The sequence below is a fragment of the Melanostigma gelatinosum genome (assembly GCF_949748355.1).
Source record: "Melanostigma gelatinosum genome assembly, chromosome: 21".
In the NCBI taxonomy this organism is placed as follows: domain Eukaryota; kingdom Metazoa; phylum Chordata; class Actinopteri; order Perciformes; family Zoarcidae; genus Melanostigma; species Melanostigma gelatinosum.
In genome coordinates, this window is record NC_136654.1 from 2,807,798 (window position 1) to 2,831,293 (window position 23,496).

The 23,496-nt window shown below is 44.8% G+C and overlaps 3 protein-coding genes across 3 annotated transcripts; 1 reads left to right on the plus strand and 2 right to left on the minus strand.

Moving 5' to 3' along the window:
• Positions 1-373: 373 nt before the first annotated feature.
• daglb (diacylglycerol lipase, beta) lies at positions 374-6,797 on the minus strand. The gene is made up of 15 exons (XM_079293986.1): positions 6,168-6,797; positions 5,933-6,084; positions 5,354-5,528; positions 4,991-5,258; positions 4,684-4,806; positions 4,465-4,592; positions 4,163-4,289; positions 3,960-4,043; positions 3,223-3,300; positions 3,031-3,111; positions 2,686-2,813; positions 2,428-2,496; positions 1,959-2,031; positions 1,627-1,880; positions 374-1,304 (listed from the first exon to the last, which is right to left on the minus strand). Exons 1-15 carry the CDS (start codon positions 6,260-6,262, stop codon positions 1,109-1,111), a joined length of 2,031 nt encoding a protein of 676 aa, XP_079150112.1. The 5' UTR covers positions 6,263-6,797; the 3' UTR covers positions 374-1,108.
• A 958-nt stretch (positions 6,798-7,755) lies between these two features.
• mrpl58 (mitochondrial ribosomal protein L58) lies at positions 7,756-9,430 on the plus strand. Its single transcript, XM_079293141.1, has 6 exons — positions 7,756-7,925; positions 8,138-8,162; positions 8,255-8,314; positions 8,410-8,492; positions 8,698-8,867; positions 8,955-9,430. The coding sequence occupies exons 1-6, from the start codon at positions 7,764-7,766 to the stop codon at positions 9,037-9,039; spliced, it is 585 nt and encodes a 194-aa protein (XP_079149267.1). The 5' UTR covers positions 7,756-7,763; the 3' UTR covers positions 9,040-9,430.
• Positions 9,431-11,097: 1,667 nt separating this feature from the next.
• Positions 11,098-21,536, minus strand: LOC306794890 (cerebellar degeneration-related protein 2-like). The gene is made up of 6 exons (XM_079293133.1): positions 21,330-21,536; positions 16,015-16,127; positions 15,428-15,576; positions 15,171-15,335; positions 14,838-15,045; positions 11,098-14,487 (listed from the first exon to the last, which is right to left on the minus strand). Exons 1-6 carry the CDS (start codon positions 21,406-21,408, stop codon positions 13,717-13,719), a joined length of 1,485 nt encoding a protein of 494 aa, XP_079149259.1. The 5' UTR covers positions 21,409-21,536; the 3' UTR covers positions 11,098-13,716.
• Positions 21,537-23,496: the final 1,960 nt, after the last annotated feature.

The following is a 23,496-nucleotide window of genomic DNA, read 5'->3' on the forward strand; positions in this document are numbered from 1 at the left end:
TTGCAAATGTACAGACTATCTGCACTGGGATCTGAATAGTCCGAGTTTAGAATTGGGAGTGAACGAGGATCCCTTGAAGATGTCATGCGCTGGCGACGGGACGTCGCGGTTACGTCACATGCTAAACAGGGCCGATGAAGGATAGAGAGGAAAAACTGGAGCTAATCCTCAGTGATCTATTCATTGGAGACATTTCATAATTATTACAACCGCTTCCATTGGCTCGTATGTCTTCACGCAAGAGATGAATCCCATTTGTAAGCCTTGTAAAATGTTCCTTAAAAATACATTGACTTGGTTCAACAGGTGGCTGTCAGGTGAAACTTAGAAGAAAAGAAATCAAAGCATGTGCTTCACAAGAGCTTTTATTTGCATCAAGGCGTCCATTGCAATTGATTGAGAATTTGGAATAGTTATGCAGGCATAATTTGATTCAAACTTAAACATCATACATTCCCTGAAACAATAAGTGATATCCATGGCAAGTAAACATCATCCAACACAATGTACAATCTTTCTTACCCTTTACATCCATCTTTTTTTGCAGTACACCATGCACTATTCAAACTGCATCGTACTTAAATGCAGAACATAAACACAATATACTCGTCACTGCCATCTTCTGTAAAAGCAATTCTGTTGACTTATTTTTCTGTAATGCATAGGCACTGTTCACCCTGATGTTTCAAGACTATAAACACAAGACAGACTAACCACAGTTACTGCACGATGAAGACGCAATGCACATTGAGGTAAAAAAAGTTACCCCTGTATCCTCGCACCCTGGATCCCACTGCTCCTCAGTCGTCCCCACAGATGAGGACGACAGCCTCTGACACTCTGAGTGACTAGCCTCGAACCAGGCGGACGGCACTCACACAAGCATAAAAATGCAGAACACTGACTGATTGCAGTTAAACTGCAGCACTGTCAAATATACTATGCACAGCGCACATTCAAAGATCATGGCATAAAGTTGCTCATGGAGTAACTCAGAGAGTTGAAGTAAAACAAATGGTTTGAATTAAACAATTAAAAGTGCAGTTTCAGAAAAGTTCTTGCGGCACGAAATGTTAACCGACCGTGGAGTCGGCCTCTGCGACGCCTTTCAGATGGCATTGTGCTGGTTGCCGTTTAAAGACGACGGGCAGAGGGAGAAGGGCCTGTCGCTGCTCAGACTCTTGAGTGCGTGCAGCACAGCGTCGGGCAGGTGATCTGCGAGCATCCTGGGACTGATCAAAATACTCCTGAACGCCATTTCAGTCGACCATTCGGCACGGTAGCGCACCTGGGAAAGACAGGATCTGGGGGGGGGGGGGGAGAGATAAAGACAGATTATTGGTGGCAAATCCAACTCGCAATTCCTGTTTTCAAAGAGTCTCTTTCCACCCAACATTGACACACATCTGGTGGTCTGGTAGAACGATATGTTTGTATCGGTGTGGTGGCATTATCCTTGTGAAACACTCGTCGTTGACGTGGCAAACCAAATACAATTCCAGAAGAAGTGGTCGAAACGGAAGTGCTGAAAGAAGTTTTAAGTGCGAGTGCTGGAAAACAATTGGTTTTACGAGGACACCTGCATTACCGAGAGTCACACAAACACTTCTACATCTGTAGACAAACCTCCGCGACGGCCCATCCTCCGTGATGTGCAGAATGCGTCCGGGCAGGAAGAGCGGTAAGTGGGCGGCCATACGGGCGGGCGAGTCATCAGACGCCAGGCTCTGATAGGATGATGAGTGGCCAATCATCAGCGACTCCTCCCCCAGCAGCGGCTGGCTCAGCTCCTCCTCCCTCCTGTTGTCCATCTCGGTGGGGAAGTCGTCCGGGTCTCCTCCGAAGAGCTCGTACCAACACCCGTGCAGCAGGATGCGGTACTGAAACACAGACGGGGGAACATCTTTAGAGACTCGCACAGCCGCCGGGCCACCGTCATTGCTTTGATTGGTTCTTACCTTGGGCTTATTGCAGTTTGAAACTATTTTAAGAATCTTTCGCTTCAGATCCTCCATATTGGGAATGCTCAATCTGGAGAAAAAGATGCACAGATGAAAAGAAGGAGGGGCTACTGCAAAAGGCAAAACACAACTTTAACAAAAAAAAAAAAACTGAGCAAAAGGAGCGCGTGAGTTGCTCTCATTTTCTCCTTCTCTGTGGCTGTAATAACAGGGCAGAGCCAAATATAGCGTCTCCATCACGCAGTCGTCTATAATAGTCTGTGCACCGCGGCACATTCATATTGGCCTTTCAAAGAGAACATATATTTAACCTTCAGTGATCCGCAGTAACTAACGTCACAATAAACCAAACTGCTGCAAGGATCAACGCACAATATGTATATAACATGCATTGTCACTTTGATTAAACAAAGTGTTCAAAAGGCTAAGAAGCATTACGCATAATGAATGAAGCCATCAGTGTTACCTGGGAACCAGATCCTTTCCCAGCACCACCGACACCACAAAGTCTTTGGAGTAATCAGCCAACGCTTTACTGCAATTACAGGAAATACAGAACAGAACACACAGTTAGATTGGTCCAATCATCAAACATTATACTTAAAGTGAACATTTCATACGTCACTTCACTGATAATTTAAAAACAGTGTTGATAAGCATGTCATCGTTACACATGTCTATGAACAAATGAAAAGAGGTCTATCCACAGCACAGCGTTCCTTACCTCAGGAGGCCCCCTGGTGGAGAGAATGAGTAGCACTGCAGGGTGGGGAAGGAATTGCGCAAGAGGATGGCCAGCAGTGAGGCCGTGCCGGCACCCAGACTGTGACCAGTGATGACCAGTTTATACTCCTGAAAAACACAGAAACACAATGCATACTTAGAGGATTATTCGTGATCCATTACTGATGCACAGGCTGAAGTTATTCCTTGAAGATAAACGGTCAGCAGACACAGGATGTACATAATGGAAGAGTGCTGTGTGGGATGTTTTTGAGGACGACATGCTGTGTTGTCTTGTGTCTGTACCGTGTGAAATGTAGCTTTTAACCCCGGTTACACTTCTTACCGGTGCGATGGAGAAAGCCTGGTTCAGGATGCCGTCGTTGACCAGCTTCTTGTAGATGTAACTCGCCGCCTGGCACATGCCCTGCAGGGGAAAAAAGCAGCGTGAATCTCTACTGAAACGCACACGCTACACGGGAAGAAGCTTCTCCGCTTAAAGACGGGTGAAGGGCGCCGGGTTTAGACGTGCATTCACCTTGTGAGCGTAGCAAGCTCCAGACACGCCTTCTACGGGCAGGTTCTCACATTCAGCAGACAGGTCTGTTAGGACATCCTGCAGGACGGACGCAGAGTGTCAGTCACAATAAACTGGAACACTGATTGGCCTCGAGTCAAAGGCTACATGTGGAGAACTTTTATTTTGGTTGTTGAATGAAAAGCTCTGATCAGAATCGATGTTGGGACAAATGTGAGCAGAAAAGATTCTAATATTTACCACAATAAACCTCTCTACGTTGATGCGTGTTGACTCTCATACACACTCCCTTACCACACTTCTTTTTCTATTTCGAGCTCTATTCTAATTTGGAGGATTCGCTACATGTCATCAGTCACCTTTAACACTATTCTATCAGTTACCCAAGCCCCCGGTACAAAAAGGGAAGTGATTATGAACAGTAGGAGGAACTGGGAGAGAGGACAATGGCAAGAATTGCAAATGCACAGCTGTTGTTCAGAAGAAACTGAGAAAAATAATCGCATTCCTTTTTCATGCACGCAAATGGAAAGAACCTCGTTTACGTGTCAGATTTGATGTGTACTACTAGAGGGAATGTGTGATGATAGAAGTTTATTTTCGTGGTCACCAAGTAAGGAGCAAATAAGAACATCAACCGTCTTTGACAAGAAGAGAATTAGAAATGTAATATACAAGCAAACAATTGAAACAATTCAGTGTTTTCTATTATCTACACAAAAAAAGTCCCAGCTCACCCTCAGTGACAGCGTTCCTCTCACAGCCACCAGAACAGCCTCCCTCTTATGATCCAGAGCCACGTAGAACGGGATCTCATAGATCTGCGACAAAGACGAGAGTCGCTGAGACTGTTGGAAGGGTGCTGACATCTAAAAAAAGAGTCTAAACTTTGAACACAGAGGCGTTTACCCGACAGGGGCAACTAGGAGGAAAGTCTTACCCGGTTGTGGAAGCTGACGTGGATGAAGTCTCTGTACTGCAACCCGGTGGTGAGCAGGATGGATGAGAAGTGACAGCCGAGGTGGTCGCCTCCCACGATGTCGTACTCGGCTGCGCGACTTCTGCAGCTGATGCACACAAGCACACGTTTGGATTTGAATCGGAATGTGATCAAGTTTTCTTCTCAGACGCTGAAATGGACTTGTAGGCCTATGGAGCCCGGGAGAGGCCTAAAGAAAATATACATATACTGTGGCCACAATTTATTAATCTGTGCACACAATATAAAAGAGTACATCTTACCAGTCTCCACTGAGTTTGCAGGGCCCAGAAAGGGGGTTGGAGTAAACGTACAAGGGCCAGCCGTAGGCTGCCGCGGCAAACCGCATGCAGTGAGCTGCTTTCCCCAACTCCGCCTCCAAATCTTCTCCCTTTAGAACGGTAGAAGACAAACAAGTGAGAACATTCATGGCTGCTTTTAGGTCTGCTGTACCTACATGACCCACAGAGTTCTGTACTTACGATGGGAGAGGAAGGGCTGTGATCGACCACGACGTCCGGGTCCCTACTCTGCTCCATCTTATCCTGCTCCTGGTGCAGCAGGGCCAAACCAGCTGCTATGTCACTGGGGACCAGGTCTGTGTCCTGCATCACAAAGACCAGACCGGAATCAGCATCTCACAATTTGTTTTGCAAGCAGTATCACACACCACCACTAGACAGTTCTTGTATATTTCACTATAGTCTTTCTTGATGTATTCTACTAAGTCCACTGACTTAATGCTTAATGCAGAGACACAGAGAGAGACACAGACAGACAGAGCCTTACGGAGAAGAACCCGCTGACGAGCTGCGATATGCTGGAGAAGGCTGCTCGGTGGCTTTCGTCCTGCGGCAGACAGCAGCACAGCAGCCGCAGCCGGCATTCCCACACCTTGACGGCGAGGGAGCGAGCCGTGGAGAGGAACTGGGTGCTTTCGTTGCTCTGCTGGTCTCTCACTCCCAGCGGCTCCATGGCAGCGCGCGGAGGACGGGTGTTGCCCAGCGGGTCGAACACAAACACCACGCCCAAACCAGTGAACAGCAGGATGATCCAGCTGTTGTAAAACAGAGAAAAAAAAAGACGCTGAATCAAAAAGCATCTTCGACAAATTACAAAACTATGAACTCTGGGAACCCCCAAATGACCTACCTGGCAACCACTGCTGTGATGACGGCGCCCACCGTGGCAGGATCGCAGCCTTTGCTGCCATCGGACACCCAGACGGCTCCCAGACAGGCCCACACCAGCTCGGGGATGCACAGGAGAGCTCGCAGGTACACCAGTGCAGGGATGGAGCGCCGTGGGCCGGGGTTTGTTATGGTACCTGGGAAACAATCGGCAAACGTAAATGTACCTGTGCTTTGCATCTGTTAAAAGATGATGCTCGACGGGCTGCCACGCAGAGGAAGACTGCGATGTTGCAACGGGTGATGGGGTAAACTGATGGTTAGAATTGGTTTTATCAATGTTTCATCAGAGTGCACTGAAGCAAGAGGCAGGGTGTTTCTCCTTCCTTCCTTTGTACAGTTGTGCTTACGATAATTATGCCTTTTGCAAGTGTATAGCTGTTTTACGTATGACGGATGGCACTTGTGCAAAGTTATGTGAATGCATTGTAATCCTGCAGATTCCACCCCTACAAAAAGGTTGTTCAGTCATCTTTACATTTTATGCTGACTGAATTTTAGAAAGGCAGGCGAGCCCATAAACAAACCACAGCCGCTTTACCTTGGGCACTGACGTAGACAATCGCACACAGTGACAGGATGATGAGCGCCAGCACAACCAGCAGTCCGACCAGATAGCTGTGAAGGAATCCTCTCCCATTACAATCGAAATGGCCCTTGTGATTAGTGAACAGGACCATGGTGCAAATCCACCTGCGGAGGACAAGAGCCGGACGTCAGTTGGCAAAACAAACCCTCAGAAAAATCAAAGAAATTCACACGGGTAACCAACGTACCAGATTACACGGACGAACAGTTCAAAGACACCGGGGAAAACCAGTTCGTCACTGGCGATCCCCCACCGCCGACCAAACACCACGACTCCAGGCATCTCGCGGGTAAACGAGCCCAAATATCCCACTGACGGTAGTGTACCGTAGTGTTCACCACTGTGAAGCGGATAGCGGTTTCTGCAACAATGACCACTTCAAGTAACGCATGACATCACCGGAAAAGCAGAAGCTAACCTTTTACACCGACTGGCAACGAACTCTGTCCATCGTTGTCACATCCTAACGTCAATCCCGCGTTGCTTAATTAGCCAAACATATCTGAGTCTAACGGTGTAAGATAGCGACACGCTAACGTTACCTAATTCAACATTACGCACAGCTTTAATAACATTAGGTAATGTCGCTAATGCGGCTAACGGCAGCTAGCTAGCTGTAGCCTACCATTGCGTGACTAGTTTGCCACCAAGCTAAAAGTACTTTAGAGCTACTCCGAGAATGATAGCTAATCCCGCGTGACAAACACTGCCTTTCTTTGGCTCGTAATATATCAACATAACGATTTGAAGCTTGTGTGACAAATTAATCTCAGAGGTTTAGGTGATATAAAACGCAGCTAGGTGTAGATAGCTGGTTTGTTTTGAAAAGAAAAACAAGCAGGCTTCGTCCGCTAATGGTACCCTATTGCAACATAGACCCCGGAACATAAGGTTCCGGGTGTTTCTCCCCTTTTCTAAAGCACCCAATAACAAAGCCCCCTCATGGCAAATGTTGATGAGTTTTAAATACGACTTTTGTGTACTATACTGCGATAAAGAGCAAGTATAAAGCTGAGAAAGAATTAACAAAATCCAGGGGGGTTGGAGTAAACGTACAAGGGCTGTTTTTCTTAATATAGGATTTTATTGTTACTTGCGGAGTCCACTGTTGGATATAACTGCACCTGGGATTTTACACAAACTACGAATTTATACTCTCCAGCGTAACTAGATTTTAAGTCTTGAATAAATTACACATCTTATTATTAATAGAGCAATCTAGATGTTGGTCAGCTTGATTTGAGATATTTATGTAGTTGGTTTTTAGTAAAGGATTCTCTTCATGAACTGGTCCAAATCGGACCCGGGTCAAATGAGCCCCTCGCTGTAACCAGTGAAAGAATATTAATTCAATATTAATCTTTCACTGGTGTTGCACAATAGCTAGCTCGTATGATATTTTTCTTCTATAATTACAATTAGCTGTCTTGCTGAAGAAATGTCTTCATGGTAGGCTACTGCTCATAAAATTAAATATCCATTATTGATGTCGTTAGTTCCGTGTTATGTTTCTTTATATTTCTAACTGCTCTTAAAGCACATTTAAGGTTCCATGGTGTAATGGTTAGCACTCTGGACTCTGAATCCAGCGATCCGAGTTCAAATCTCGGTGGAACCTGTCTTTATGCTGTTTTTGTACCCTTCACCACAAATGTAAAGGCTGTGTGTCCAAGCAGCATGCAGGTTAATCGCCTCTCCAGAACCTACCCGAAAATCGGAAGCGTTGCTTAGCTTATAGCAGCTAGCTACATTACCCAACTAGTCATACCGACGTCAGTCCAACATGGCGGTCCACATAGCACGACGTTGTTATTTACTATGTCGTCGTGCTGGAGAACATGTGGTTCCACAGCACGGAAAACCAAGGAATGTGTTAATAAGGGACATTAACAACACTTTGCAGCAGGATGTTGGTTACGGGACACGAGGGACAGACTCCACGCAGGTTAGTCAAGTGTTCAGGACGGGGGAGCAAACTGTGTGTTGAGAATGATAGCAGGGTGTGCTGACTTTAGACAGGAGCAGTACTAAGCCAACAAATGAAAATTCATAAAACAGTGTAAAAGTACTGTGTCGTAGACTGATGACGTCTTTGACAGTACAATGGACTTAATGTCAAGGATGCTCAGCATGTGTTTTATTTCCTACGTTTTCCAGGACGCCCACGTGCACATTCCAGTGGGTAAATATACAAATGTATTTTCAAGCATAAAAATAAGGTATTGTCATTCTGTTCTTCAACAATAATGTATTTGTTCTTTTTCTGGTTCTTAGACCGCTTGACGGTATCTTACAGCAGAAGCAGTGGTCCTGGTGGCCAGCATGTCAATAAAGGTGCTCAAAGTTGAACTTCTTTGTTAAAAACATATTTGGCACAGTTGAATCTGTTACAGTAAGTTCCTTTTGTGTAATGACATCTCTATCCGCAGTCAGCACAAAAGCACAGGTTCGATTCCACGTGCAGACAGCCGACTGGATCCCAGAAGATGTTCGACAGAATATCTTTGAAAAGGTCTGTTTTTGTCTCTCTTGTAGTTCCCAAATAGAAGTCATGCCCCTATACTTGATCTTTTGTTTTCTACGAATGGATCATTGCATGTGTAACAGTAAAGCAGTACAATTAGTTTTTTGAGTGACCTCCCAATTATCAGATTTTTGCTGTGAATCTGTAACAGTTTAAAAACCAACCGTTCCCATTTTCCTGCTTCCTGGCGCAGAACAAAAACCGTATCAACAAGGCCGGGGAGCTGCTGGTGACCTCCGAGCTGGGCAGGAGTCAGCACAGAAACCTTTCTGATTGTATCCAGAAGATTTCTGCCATCCTGTCCGAGGCCAGCGAGAAGCCTCGTGAACCGACAGCAGAGGACGTGGCCCTAAGGGCAGCCAGGTACTTTACCCAGCGGCAGAGCACACAGATTCACACCCACCTTGATTGATGAACTGTGTCTCTGATGTGAAATGTGTTTTCATGCAGGTTGGAGAAGGGGGACAAGGAGAGACTCAAACAGAAGAAGATGAATTCAGCTACCAAGAAGAGCAGACGGGTGGATTTTGACTGATTGCTACCTCCCATGATTGTATTGTCAATACGTATAGTTTATATGTACAGCCTTAGTTATATTGTCTTTTAATTTCCTGTACAGTAAAAGTAAATAGAAACATTTTTGTCACTAAAGACCAGAAACATACAAACCAGTAATAATTGTTTTGAATAAATACTGCTACTGTGTTGACTGCATTCTGTGACACATCAGATTCTGTTCACTGTAAAGGAAGGTCCACTGCATTACCGCTGTAAACATAATCTATTGCCTGCTTTATTTTAATAGTTAACTAAATATTGTGATCTTATATATTTAGGTATAAGGGGGGGATAGCCGTGATTGCACAAACTTAAACTCGTGTATCATGACGATTTTGGTCATTTTCTATGGAGGATGGGAAATGAGTTAAACAACAATAAATAAATGAATGTAAACATACAGAAATAAAGAATGAAATAAATACATGCTGAAATAAATGAATGAGTTAACACAAGTAAATAGGATGATTAGGAAGTCTCATTCAGCCAGAAAAAGCTAGCAGAGGATGGTTTCGATCCATCGACCTCTGGGTTATGGGCCCAGCACGCTTCCGCTGCGCCACTCTGCTTCGTTGAACGTGTTAATAATTACATTCGCTGGCTAGGTTAGCTACCTTGACTATAACGTTAGCTAACAATAGTTGTTAACGCTGTCTTAATGCATGTCATTGATGGCAGTAGTGTAGTGTTAGTAACAACAGTTATTTTAATGCACGTTATGAATGATAACACTAGTCTAGTATACAATGTACGAGCATCAAAACGTTTAGGTTCAACCTATTGGTTTGACTTTAAGCCACCAGATACAACCATAGGATACAATCGCATAAAAAAACTCGCCCTGACAGTAAAAGACGACCACGAAGGGACTCGAACCCTCAATCTTCTGATCCGAAGTCAGACGCCTTATCCATTAGGCCACGCGGTCGGATTCACTGCTAATACCCGGTGTTTTGTAGAAATTCTTACAATGGAAAGTCAGTTATGTTTTTACCCCTGTATACTTTGAAGATCGCAATAACGACATAGTCATGAATCCATACATATAACCAGGGATAATTAAATAAAAAAATTGATAAATGCTGAAATAAATGCAAAAATGAATAAACGTTTGTATTAAACAAGACATAAATAAATATTGTAGAATTATTTCTACATTTATTTCCACCTACATTCATTTATATACTTCTGTTATTGTACGGTAATAAGGTAGGAAATACCTACTAACCTCATCCCATATTCATTTCAACATTTTATTCTGTATTTATAGATATTTTGTGTGCATTTATTAGTATGTCATCGTCCTTCCTGGTGATGGTAACAGTTTCCTTACGTGTTGATTGTAGAAACACCTTGCTCTCAGGACCATCAGACGCAATTCTCTTATTTAATAATAAAGTCTACAAACGTGGACGTCCTGTACTTTATGTGTGAGATTCATCCAAATGTTGGGGCTGTAATAATAAATAGTTTGACGTATAAATCAAGAGACAAGCACTGATGAAGCCTGAACATATACAGTCAGTTGGCTCGTCTGAAGTCTAAAGAGCCTCAAGAACTTTAGGCAAGAAGGTTTATTTAGTCACAGCACCTTTCAAACAAAGCTGCAATTCAAAGGTTTTATGCCAAGTAAATGCATTACAACCGTTAATACATCGAGCTTCAAGCTGCAAAAGCTAACAGTCGTCAGGGAGCCATCTGATATCAGCCCAATACTGACTCAAACAGCTGGATCAGGTATCCGTCACGTTATGCCGATATAGCATTGATTATTGATGATTATTTTTTGTTTCATTTTGTTTTACAAAGTTTGGAGAGCAATGTTTTAGTAACGAACTGTGTGAAAGACAATTCTCATCTTTTTTCTCGCTGGATCAAATGTAAAATATGGAAAATGTGTGCGTGAGTATGGCGGTCACTGCAGAAGGTGGATTTTAGTCTAAATTAATTTGTTTAAACTAATTACATGTTGGTGGCAAAGCCAACGTTTTCTGAAGATGACCCAGAGTATCAGTATACATACAACAACACAGGATTCACTTAATGCTTTATTAACAGTAGGTCTTAGTTCAGTAATGACCAGAGGAGGCTAAACTTTAATGCTAGTATCTTAAATAATAATGCACACAATATAAACTGGATAATAGAAGTAAAGCCAAATAAACAGGTTCATTCTGACAATTTGTTAGTGACATTCACGTATAGGCACTGAAAAAGTAAAAAAAACAAAATATATGTGTAAACATTCAAACGCAAATAAATACACAGGTACAATTTCATATCAGCTATCCTAAACATACAAAAGATGAGGCGTCAAACATGTTCAAGTGCAATCGGTAGGACGTTACAGTAAAGACGCCTCAGGAGCTCACAGGCGCTGGTTTGGCCTCGTTTCGTCTCCGCTAACACACACTACTCCCTCCGTACGCGTGAATCACCATAGAAGACATGAGCGTTGACCTCAAATGCACTCCATACCAATAGTCCAGTAATCAATAAACCTTTGTTTCATCAGGGGGGGGGGGGGGCAGGATTGTGATTTGAGTACCAGGTTGCAGGCTTTCATACATCCTTCGCTCTTTTTAAAGACATTAGCCACAAACAGGAGCGTAGGTCCCTCGGGTGTCGGCTGTGACACGCGTGTGAAAAGGTTTCGAGCTCGCTTGGTCTTCAACTTTGCCGAAGAGTCGGATTTGAAATGAGCGAGCTGTAGTCACATTCAATACAACAACAGGTTTACACGTGGCAGGTTACCCAGAGAAAAAGGCATATGTAGCGTATATTGTGAGAAAAGGTGCAATACGTTTGCTGTACCGTCTGTCTGTCCAGCTATAACTAAAGGGAAAATATTCTAATAGCAATATCTAAAAAGGAGGAATTATAATTCAACCACTGGACCATTTTCCACCCCAATGACAACCAACTGTTCCCTCCCCCCAAATAACAAAAATGCTTGTGCTGCATATGATGCACGACCTTAAAGATTTGTATATTCTATATGACGAGTGTCTGACGCCCAGGAAATAGTGAAAATAACAATCTGCAGAGATTGTCTTTAGCAAGACAGCAGCGTTTTAGCATTGAGTGGATCATCAGTCTTACACATTCAAAACAACTGGTACAATTGGTTCTAAACTATATTCTGTACTGTGGATATCACTCACTATTATTAATAAACAATGCTTCCTTTATCTCATAGAGCTGTGATAGTGTTGGGCTCAGTTGAAGACAATCTTCAGCACTCAGTGACTTTAACACGCAGATGGGGAAGGTATGTATTTTTTGTTAACAGCGAGATTTTATTTCATTGTTTTGGTCTTGTGGTTTTATTTTATTTTTGTTTTATTTATTTAGAATATTTCTTTTTTTTTTTGTCACATTCCAATTCCAGTGACTGAAAATTCTAAATAATTAAAATGTCATTGCTGTTTGAAAGGGTATACTTGCATTCTTATGCTATTATATTACATCACTGGAATAGAACGCTCTTAAAATGACGATAACATATTGTCCTAGAAAAGTAATTATCGTGGCAAGCCTGAACACGAGTTCAACATCGTTGAACGTTTTGAGAAATATGTTTATCTGCTTTCTTAATATCGATATGAAGCCACAGGTAGCAGTCAGTTAGCTTGCTGAGTTAAAGACAGAAAACAGGGGCAACCAGCTAGCCTGGCTATGTTCAAAGCTAACAATCCTCTAACGCTTCCTTATTATCACATTATATCTCGTTAAGTTCAAGTAACAGCTTTTGGGCTCTGCTCCTGACCAGGAAATAGTCTGGCCCATACACAAGCAAAACCACAAAATGGCTAGGTGCCCGCCCCGTTTCCAGTCTTTATGCTAAGCTAGGATAACCGGCCGCTGGCTGGAGTTTTTAAATTCACCGTATGGACAGGAAGGTGGCAGCAATGTTTGGGACAAACTGACAGGAAGAAAGCTCGTCCTCCAAAATCTCTAGATAAACAGGAGAGGCACACGACGAACCGGTGGTGAGGTCACACACAGAGACCGGCGCTAGACAGCGATGTCGTCCACACTCAAGGCTTCTTTAAATTTAAAGCACTGTCCACAAGCGACACGAGAGGAGAACTATTGGCACCTCGAGTTAAATATCCTTGAGACAGACAGCACTGTGGCCTGAGAGGATCCATCTTTGTCTTTCTAACTGTAACTATGCAAATGTTAGTAGAGTCCATTATAATCAACGTAAAAGATACAGATTCATGTTAATATAATACTTAGATTTCATCAGAGAGAGTTACTTTGTGAAGCTTTGACATTTAGTGCACTTGTGAGGCTCATGAGAGGCATACTGCTATTACCGCGTTATTATTGTGGTAGCCGGCGACAGCAGTCGGGCACTGAAGCCAGCATATCGAGTAGGAACGCCGAGTAAGAGTACGAGGGGTGAACTCGATCTAGTGCTGAACTAAATGTCATTCAAGTTTCATTTCAGTCGGACTGAATTCTGCAAAGCTTTTCGAATTGATCACATGCAAATCAGATTCTGTGTACGGTTGGATGACGACGCGTGCGCCAACTGAACTGAGCTGTACTCGAGCTAGCACCCTCTGTAGACTGTTCACACCCTCCAGCACTTAACACTGCGATAGCGCGTTACCGTCCTCTACGGAGCCAAACGGTGGACCAGTTACTGTTTACTAGACTTGCCAGACTTGCTAGATTTGCTGGCCTTAGCAGCTTTGGTAGCTTTGATGTCCATCTTGGTCTTCTGGATACGAGAGAAGATCTCTTTAAAAAGCGCTTTGTACTCTGGAGTGCTCTGTCCCAGCCTCTTGTCCACCGCCTCCACCTGCTTGCTGATGCTCTCGATGGCCTCGGGGGTGGAGGGCGACTGGGTGGGGGTAGGCGGAGGCGCCGGGGTGGGGCCCATGGCGCAGTCTTTCATGGACGGGTCTCGGGAGACGGGCCTGGAGGTCTGGACGCCGGCGTGACACAGGCTCTCCTCGTGGCGGCGACACTTCCCCAGCAACTCCTCGTACTTCTCCAGCAAGGCGTGGTACTGCTCGTCCACCTCCCGGAGGATGGACATCCCCCTCTTCCTCACGCTGTTGGCGTGGAGGGCGTAGCTGCCCCTCCGGCGGCCGGAGGCATCGCGGGCCACGATGGCGTTGAGCGCCGTGTCGCTGCAGCTCTTCCTCACCGGGCTGGACTCGGGGAGAGCCTCCCCTCCGATGCCGCGGCCGCTGCCTTCGGCCGCCTCCCTCACGCCCCCTCCCGTCTCCCCGACCTCGACCTCCAGGAAAGTGTCGGTCTCCGGGGTGCTGTTGAGGACCGTCTGGGTGAGGGCCACGCCGTCGTCCTCGCTGCTCAGCAGGTACGTCCGAGCGCGGCGCAGCTGCTGCAGCTCCTGTAGCTCCACCTCCAGCTCCCGTACCCGCGCCTGGCAGCTCTCAGCATCCTGAAAGCAAAGACGATCAAAACATTGTCGCTTATTATAATTATCTGATGAAAAAATAAATCTGTATATTCTTCACGGGTGTATTATACATTAGGGGTGACACCAAAAAGTAAGTAATTGATGACTCTTCCCCAGTTGATTATTTACATGAAGACAATTGTTTTTTGAATTACAAGTTTTTGGAAATGTTCGGTTTAATTATGCAAATGAGGTCTAATGTTAACTTTTGGTGAATTTAGGAGAAATCTAGAGAAATAGACAAAGTATAAAAATAAACAGCATCACGAGTATTTTGGATATTTTCTCTCCACTCGTCTGATAATCGCCCAAAAATCTCGAAATGTTCCCACCTGCACCCGTGTCTGCAGGCGGGAGAACTCTCCGACGAGGAGGTTGCACTCCCTCTCCACCCCCTCCCTACGACCCCTCTCGGTCCGGGCGGCCGCTCTCAGGGCCGACACCGCCTCCCTCAGATGCTGGTTCTCCTCTTCGAACGGCGGACGCTTCACGTCCACGGTGAAGCTCTCGGCCCTGCCCACCACAAACTCGTCCTCGTACCTGACAAAAATAAACCGACAGATCACAGGCAGTGTTTTTTTCATTGTTGTGACGATGACTTGTCACCTGCTCTTCTTTTTTTTCCTTTTAAAAAAACCAACAAAAAACAAGGAAATGACAAGGACCTGGGTGCCGTGCAAAGCTCCTTCAGGCAAGGGAAGGAGTGGATGGTCTTGCGTCGCTCCCTCTTCTCCCTCCTGACTCGGAGCTGCTCCATGGAGCGAAGCTGCTCCACCTGCCCCGAGAGAGAATCCACCTGGTTCTGCAAATGATCGATGGTCCCCGTTAACCTGGTCCGGGAGGAAGAGAAGGTGTTAAAACGAGTACGAGAGGGAGGAGGGTGAAGGAGCGGAGGGCAAGAAAGACCTGCAGGCCCACTCACGTCTCTATCTTTTGTTGCGAGCCCCGGCTGTCCGTCACCAGTGTGCGGTTGGTGCGCTCCAGCTCTCTGGCGGTCCCGTCCAGCTGCTCGTACACTTTGGCGTGCTGCTCGTTCATGTCCCGAAGAACCTCCAGCTGCTTGGACAGGTACTACGGGACAGACAAGTTGACGAGCGCTTGTTAGTACACCTGTACACAGTCCCCTCATATCCATACTCCTGTAGTCTGCGAGGTAAAATGACTGGTTTTGTCAATGCAGTCTAGTGGCTTTGAAGAGAGCAATGTAAAATCTTTCCGGAGTATGAATAAGGATATATCTATATATTGTATATGGAGCGGCGTCAGAAACTCGCGTAAGGTCAAATTGTTTTTCGAAGGGAAAATAACACTAAAACATGTGTCCTGGGTCCAAAGTTTGACTGTTAGGATTTGTATACATAAGGGACTTCACTGGAAAGCTACAGAATGACGAAAAACTAAAATAATAACAATGGACCCACCCTTTAACTGTACTTTATGAATTCACTTCATGGCTCAGGTTAATGAGTGAGATAAATAAATCTCTTGGCAGCGCTCCATCTTTCGTACCTCGATCTCTTGCACTTGCTCTTCATTAGTGATGTACATCTGCTGCAGGGAATCCTCCAGCTCTTTGTTCCTCTCCAGCAGAGTCTTTCCCAGCTCCGCCGCTAAGTGGAGGTCTAGAAAGCAGAATGAGATCGAGAAAGGGATGAACAAATAAGTGACGAGTGCAGACGGAGAGACCTGGATTTAGCAAGACGGATACAAAGAGCGACAGTTGAGGATTAGGGAAAAGAAGGCCGAGGCTGGAGAGGCGGGATGGATGAAGACAATAGGGTCATTTATAAGTGTGTGGAAGAAAAAGTAGGGGAAGGAGTAAGAGGACAAGAACGGGGAACCTAATCTCACGGAAGAAGACAATTTAGATCAGCCGCTGATGAATGGAGCGCGTTCTATTTCAGGTGGAGGTTATAGCGGGGCCTGGAAAAGAATGATTAAAGGCTCCATCACACGTCTCAGTCTGCAGTGGACCAGTTCAACTATACGGAGAGCAGAGCGGCATGTCTCCCTGCGGGTCATCTAAAGTATTGAATAATAGTGCGTTGTTGAACACCAGCCATTGCTTTTACCTTATTGCGCCCCACTCTACCATTTGTATTTGCAGACCGTTAAAGCAACACGAGTCACTGCCATCGTTCTTCATTCCGACTGTGCTCTGACTCAGCGGTATTGACGGCCGACATCGCTGGGCCTGAGTCAGCGAGATGGACTGAACTGAGCAGCCAATGAATGCTGAATATTGATGACTGGGAGGGAAGCAGAGTCCTGGCCGAGCTGTACGTTACTGCTACATCCACCAGCTGATCTTCAGATGGAGTAAATACAGACACCGAGGACTCAACCAGCAGCTCACAAAGATTCAGTGAGTCAGAAAATTGTGATTCTCAGATTGGATTCACCGAACCTCTACCAAGCAAGTTATCTTCCGAGTTTCTAACATTTTGAAATGTTGGTTCAGCAAATTACGGTCCCATCCTGCTAACCAAGCTAGCTAGCGAGCTAGCGTTAGCGTCTAAGTAGAGATAAATCGCAGTACAGAAATGCAAACAGTTTTATGGTCATTTAGAAATATTTGATGTATTTATGTAAATAAATGTATTGACTAAATTATTGACTGATATATTGTATTATCCCTCAAATCTCAATACTGGCCTTAAAAATCAATCAGTCGCGTCTATTTTTCATGTCTTGAAACAAAGCTCCTCTTCGACCTGGCAGGCCTGTCCGCCCCTCCTTCAATTAGACTAATGAGTAGCAAGCTAGCATGCTGTTGCCAACAGCTCCATATGGATTAATTAACACACTTCCCTCTGTGCGGATACCTGAATGAATCCCTGCGGGGCGCGAGCGTCAGCAGCTGTGGTCTGGATTTATCATAGTTTTATTTATAAGTCAGGTATCGAAAACAAGTTTTTCCTCCGATCTTCTTCACCAGAGTTCACTCAGTGGCCACAGAGATGCCTCAGTTGTCATCCCGTGACCCAAGTATATAACTTTAACAGGAACAAATATGATGACCCTTCAAAATATGAATGTCAGGTCGTGGTACAAGGTAAGATAGAGGAAGATACTGCATGCAAAACAGCTGGTGAGGGAACCTTGAACTTGAACCGTTTCCGAGATGAAGATAGAACTTCAGAGGCAAATTTTCATTCAAATGTCCATGTCAGTAATGCATCGACTACAGCTTAAAGCAGTTATAATATCTGCTATGTCAGTAAAGGATCTAATGAATTTGCATGATAGCTGTCACTCGCAGTGACAGAGAATTACCACCTCACTCACAGTTCCTCTCGGCTCTACAGAGCGCTGTAGCATCTTTTAGCTCGTCGTTTTGGTTTTAACTTATGTCAACTTAAGAGGGGAGTAATATGTTGTTGATCGCTTGTTACGCTGCCCCCAAGTGGCGAAAACATCAATTCATGCAAGTTTACTTGGTGTCTGGGATTGCATTTCTTTTTTTTGTCAGTAAAAAATCCTTAGACACACAGGAACAGGAAGTGATTTGTTTTGTAATAAGCTGGGGAAGAAGACTCGGTGACAAGAGTGTAGCAGGAACACAAAGAGATCGTGGGAGAAGAGAGCTGATCGATACCACTCACTGCGACAGCAAACGACTTATGGAGCCAGACAGCTGTCTGTTTGGTCCACACAGACACGAGGCCGGGCCCAGACGAGCTCCGGCCTCATCGCGTCATGTATGACAAACATATTTCCCACATGCTCCAGAGAGCCAGTTCCAACGACATGGGAGTGTGTTTGCGTGTTCACAGAAATCGGTTGCATTCTTCGCGCAGTGAGCGCAAGGCCAGATTTTAAATTCTTGAAATGTTTTCAATGCAACCAGCTACTGAAAACCCGTGGACACTGTGTGCACATGTGGACATATCCGTTAATGTGCTGTGTGATGGTGATCTCTTCCACAGGCAGTGTTGTTCTGGTAGGTGCGTATCTCCCATGAGATTTATTGGAATGTGGAAAACAAGACTTCTCCTCTCGTCCTGTGTTGTAGACCAGACTTCTGAAAAAAGGTTCCAGAAACATCCAGTGGCCAGAAATGAATTATTTAGTGCGATGGCGGACTGCTTTTCTGTCCTTAAACTGCACTAATGTGGTCAACACCGGGACCTTTGCTCTTTAATGCTGCGTCCTTGGGTGGTGTAAACAACACGCCGTAACAAGAGCATTTAAATAGTCTCATCAGAGACTCCAGTCTCAGCTGGTAAGGGCCACGTATTTACCTCTTGGACTTGGGCCAGTAAAGGCTCAGGCTAACACACAATGGGCCCAAAAGTGACATGTCTGCACACTTCCTGTTTTCCTGCTTTCTTACATTCCACAGTGGGGGGGGGGGGGGGGAGTCTGCTTTCCAAGTCTGACATCTGCTAAATCTCCATACAAATGAAGCGCTTCATTCTCAGATGACTTAAAGGAAGAGATGAAGATGTGTACGTGTGAAGATGTAACGCTTTGGTAGGTGAGCTCTGGAGGTGCTGCTAGGCAGTGTGTGTTACCTTCGGACAGAGTCGGGCTAATTGACAATTATTATTTTCACTATTGATTATCCTGTTCTTGATGAAGCGTTTTTTATGCTTTTTTCTTGCTGAATGACTGATTTCCAATTCAAGACTGAAGCTATAAAGTTGTTCTTTTGTGAGTCTTTGAGGCGAAACCGTCGGTTAAATCAAGTAATCGATTCGTCGACGAAGTCGTACGAGTGTTAGTCGACTAAGAATTCTCTACGGTCGAGGACGGCCCTAAAATCCGCGAAACGATGAGTGAAATAGTCGCCGATAATTTTTCCGTTGATCGACTTTTCAGTTCATCGACTCGTTGTTTCTGCTGCACAGTGTTTGAAATAAAATGTTGCTGCTCCTCTCATTCGTCCACATTTCCTCCATAAACCTCGAGCCTTTTTCTCTCACAGCACTGAGGTCAGACTGCTCAGCCTGCCAGCGACTCTGGCAGGACAACAACTACAGTACTGTAACACAATGACAGTCTCTCTCTCTCGCTCTCTGGAGGATTGGTGGCATCCTGAAATGTCGCACAACAACAAAACATGAGCTCTGCTCCGAGAGTTCCTCCCGTCTGCTGCCGTCTCTTTTACTCGCTCCTGCTCTGTGAAATAAAGACCAGTGGAGATCCATTTTTAATGCTCGGGTCCAGTGATGTGAGACAAATGAAGTTGTCTCACAAATACATTTCGTCATGACTGCAGGTACTTACCGTATATGCCCGTGTGTGTGCATGTGCGCGTATAAATCACCGCATCAGCACCCTTTCATCTCCGGGAACGCACCGTTATAATTACTCGCCACGAGCACGAGCGATGGAGAGGTGAAGGGAGACAGGAAATGGAATGAGTGGTGCAGAGGACAGCGAGGAGTCTTTGTCTGTGATCAGACTTTTTTTAAAAACATTTCAAGGAGCCATATCAGCATGAGAGGATCCCAATCTTTTTTCTTGGTAATATATTTAATTTGATGGTAAATTGGCAGAGGAATGTGTTCACAGATGTTCAGTGCAATATACTAAGTGACACCATCCAAAATGTACATTTCAGTGTGTGACTGACTGTTATTAGTTCCCCTTAAGTGGAACATAAAAACTCCTCGTCAATATGGAAATTGGCTGGTAGCAAGTCCATCTGGAATAACATAAAAGAGATGAAATGTTTTGTTTTTTTTAGTTATCAATACTGAAATAAAGTTGGAAACCTTTAAGGAGTTGTTGCGTGGTCAGCTGAGATTGGTCCTCAGATATTTAAATATTAGGAGCATGAATGACCAAGATGTGTGTAGACCATCGATTCAGCCGTATAGCTGTTAACGCATACAGCAGGTGGCCTGATAATGGAAAGCTGGGTAATTAGCTGGCTCTGAATTAGGTTAATTAGACAAAGACTGAACAGCGATCCCTCGGTGGGTTCCTTTTCTCGTCTTGACATTGTAGTAAATTTAACATCAAAACAATCACTTCGGGGTCCAGAAAACTATGATGAGCATCAAACGTCAACCAATCAATTAATGGAAAACTGTCACTCGACAATGAAAACAATCGTTAGTTGCAGTTCTAACGAGCACCGTATCAAATGATATGGAAGATGGTTACAGCTGTCTCTTTACTCATTGTTCACAACAGATTCTGAGGTTGTTCCTTGCCTTGAGAAAAAACAAATCCTTAACTTACACCGCTTCAACATTGCTGCTTATCTTGTGCATTCAGGCTTTACGTCAGCCTAAAATGACAAAATAATGAATACACGACCGAGAGTCTAAACCTTTTATCATAATTAGGCTACGTATTATGGAATTGTGACATGTCATACTAAAATATTGGGGGAAATGTCCACCAGAGCCTAAGGCGACAATCAAAAACCAAAACATAATCAATGCACAGTGACGCAAAACAGATAAAGGCAGCAAAAAAGAATCCTCACAGCTTGATAAACAAATAATTGATGATAAAATTCATCCTTTTTGTGAATATAATGAATGAAGTCATGTTTAAACCCCCATTCGCGAGAGCCCTGATAACATTGTCATCGACACACAGTTTGATGCTGACAGCCATAGCAGGCCCCGTTTGGCATGCTGTCAATGCATTGTTGCCAAAGAAGCCCGGCTCGCTCCTCAGAAACTACTTCAGCGTTTCTCTGGTTGCGTTGAAATGGAGGAAAGACTTGTGAAAGACGTCCCTGCCGTTTCTGTGCATCACAGAGAGCCTTTGTTACGTGGAGGCTAGCTAGCTAACCGGCCGGTCGGCAGCAGCCGACATAGAAGATGCTGCGGGCAGACAGAGAGGATGGCGTCTCTTACCCTGCTCCAGGTCCTGTTGGTCGTACCACGGCTCTTCCTCTTCGGTCACGAATTCCTCCATTCCCCCTGAGTTTAGCATGGGTGACCCCCCTTCTCCTCCAGAAACAAGCCGCTCCGGCTCCTCCAGCTGCGCACGAGCGTCCTCGATCAGCCAGGGAGTGATGTGGCTCTGCGTGTTTCCTCTCTCCCTCCGTCTGCTCCTCTGTGTTTCCTCGGTCACTCCCACCTATCTCCCTCTCATCCCCCCCCACCGGCCCATCCCGGTCCTCACACCCGTCGTCGTTGCTCCTGCTGCTGCTGCAGAGGATCCTACAGACGTGGCAGCGATGTTGCAACGGCACTTCCTCTCTGCCTGTTATCAGAAGCACGCTCGCGATGCCTTCACGTGCTGCTCGCGAGCTGCAAGTGTTTTGCTTTGTTTCCATTCTACTAGTTTTCTGTCAAGCGCGCTCTCTAGATTACTCCATGTAAAGACGGGATGACACCATTCATTTAGACCCACTAATTATAAAGACCCACATGTTTAAATCTAACCAAACACTTTATCAACGAGTCTTACATTTCTGACTGCATATAAACGTTACATCACCTCACACATCTGACTTGGAGCCAGAGGTGAAGATCCTGTGTAGTTTGAAATGCAACTGCTTCAGGGTTGAATCTGAGCTTCCCAGCTGGAAGCTGCTTGTCATATGTTATTTTCTCCACTAGAGGGCATGCTCCAGTCTCATACATGCCACAAAACAATGAGAGGCCCCTCTAAATTAAAACTTCCATCCAATGCTCCGTTTACATACTGCAGGAATTCATCTTGTCCCCCCACAGCTCCATCCTATGATTGTTAAATATGATGAACTACAAGCTTAATATAGTAGACAAGTGGAAGGAACTGCTCATCAGAATAGTCACATGCTCTGATCTCACACTGGATCAAATTTGGGATAAATTAAATTGAAATAAATGCAAATGACACATAGGCGTACCGCATTGTGCGCTCAGCACGTCCTGTGGAAAAACACTGAATTGTTTCCACGACTGAAAGACCTTTCTGTGCCGTACAGTTCTATGAAAGGTGAGTAATGAAACACTTCTGTGTTATTTGATATTCATTTGTGGCATAATTTCTGCGCAATATATTTTAAATCCACTGACATTACTGACTCACATATGGATGTCTTCAGCCTGGATGCTGAAGCTGGAGATGGCAGTCAGAAAAGAACAGGTGTTTTTACTTCTTTTCTCTTTTTTACATCATGGCAGTCTGCTGCATCACAGGGATTGTTGTCTGTGAGCCAACCAAGCCCCTCTGAGGATTGTGGCTGAAATAGTTTCCTTATCAATACCAGCTGTTGTTGTGATGACTGGAATGGGATATCTTTAGGCTGCAGCAATGGGGGGGAGGGGGGGGGGGTGAATGTCTGACCTGCAGTGAATTCAGTTATTGGTACTCAACATGACATTTAACACACCATCAGCGACAGACATTTGCAAGAGTGACGTCGTCCTCCCTCCACAGTTGAATCAAGTAGTTAACTAGAACACAGGTTACACAACATGGAGAAAAAAAACAGGTTTGACTCAAGGAGTTAAACAAGACAGAGATTTGATTGAAAGCAGACATCTGCTCAGTATTCCAGAGCAGCTTTGTCCTACAGTTGAAAGCAGAGGAAAAAATGTCCAGTTTAGCAATTCAAATGTGTGTTTTGTGTGATGAAAGCAGTGTGTGTTATACCCTCCATGTCTGACCATGTGGGTTCGTGGATGAGCTGTTTGCAGCTAATGGCACGGCTGTGGTGCATAATATGATATGAGGAATATGGGCTGTTAAAGACCATTAAAACCTGGACTATTGTTATCATAATCACACACACACACACAAACACACACACAATTCTCAGAACACTTCTCTCACTCACACTCAGGCCTTTCCTTCCTCTACCTCACATAGGAAACACATGCAATAAAATGTATGCTAGCAGTTGCGTAATCACACCATCACACAGTACAACAAACACACGCACTGCTTCGATACGTTGCAACACAGGTGTTTTGTTGTCTATAAATCCATCTCTTTTATATTCTGACAGTTATATAGAAAGAGACCAATTATCGTTCCAGGTCACATCAAGGAGATCACTCATGCCGTTCTTTTTTTCTCCATCCCACT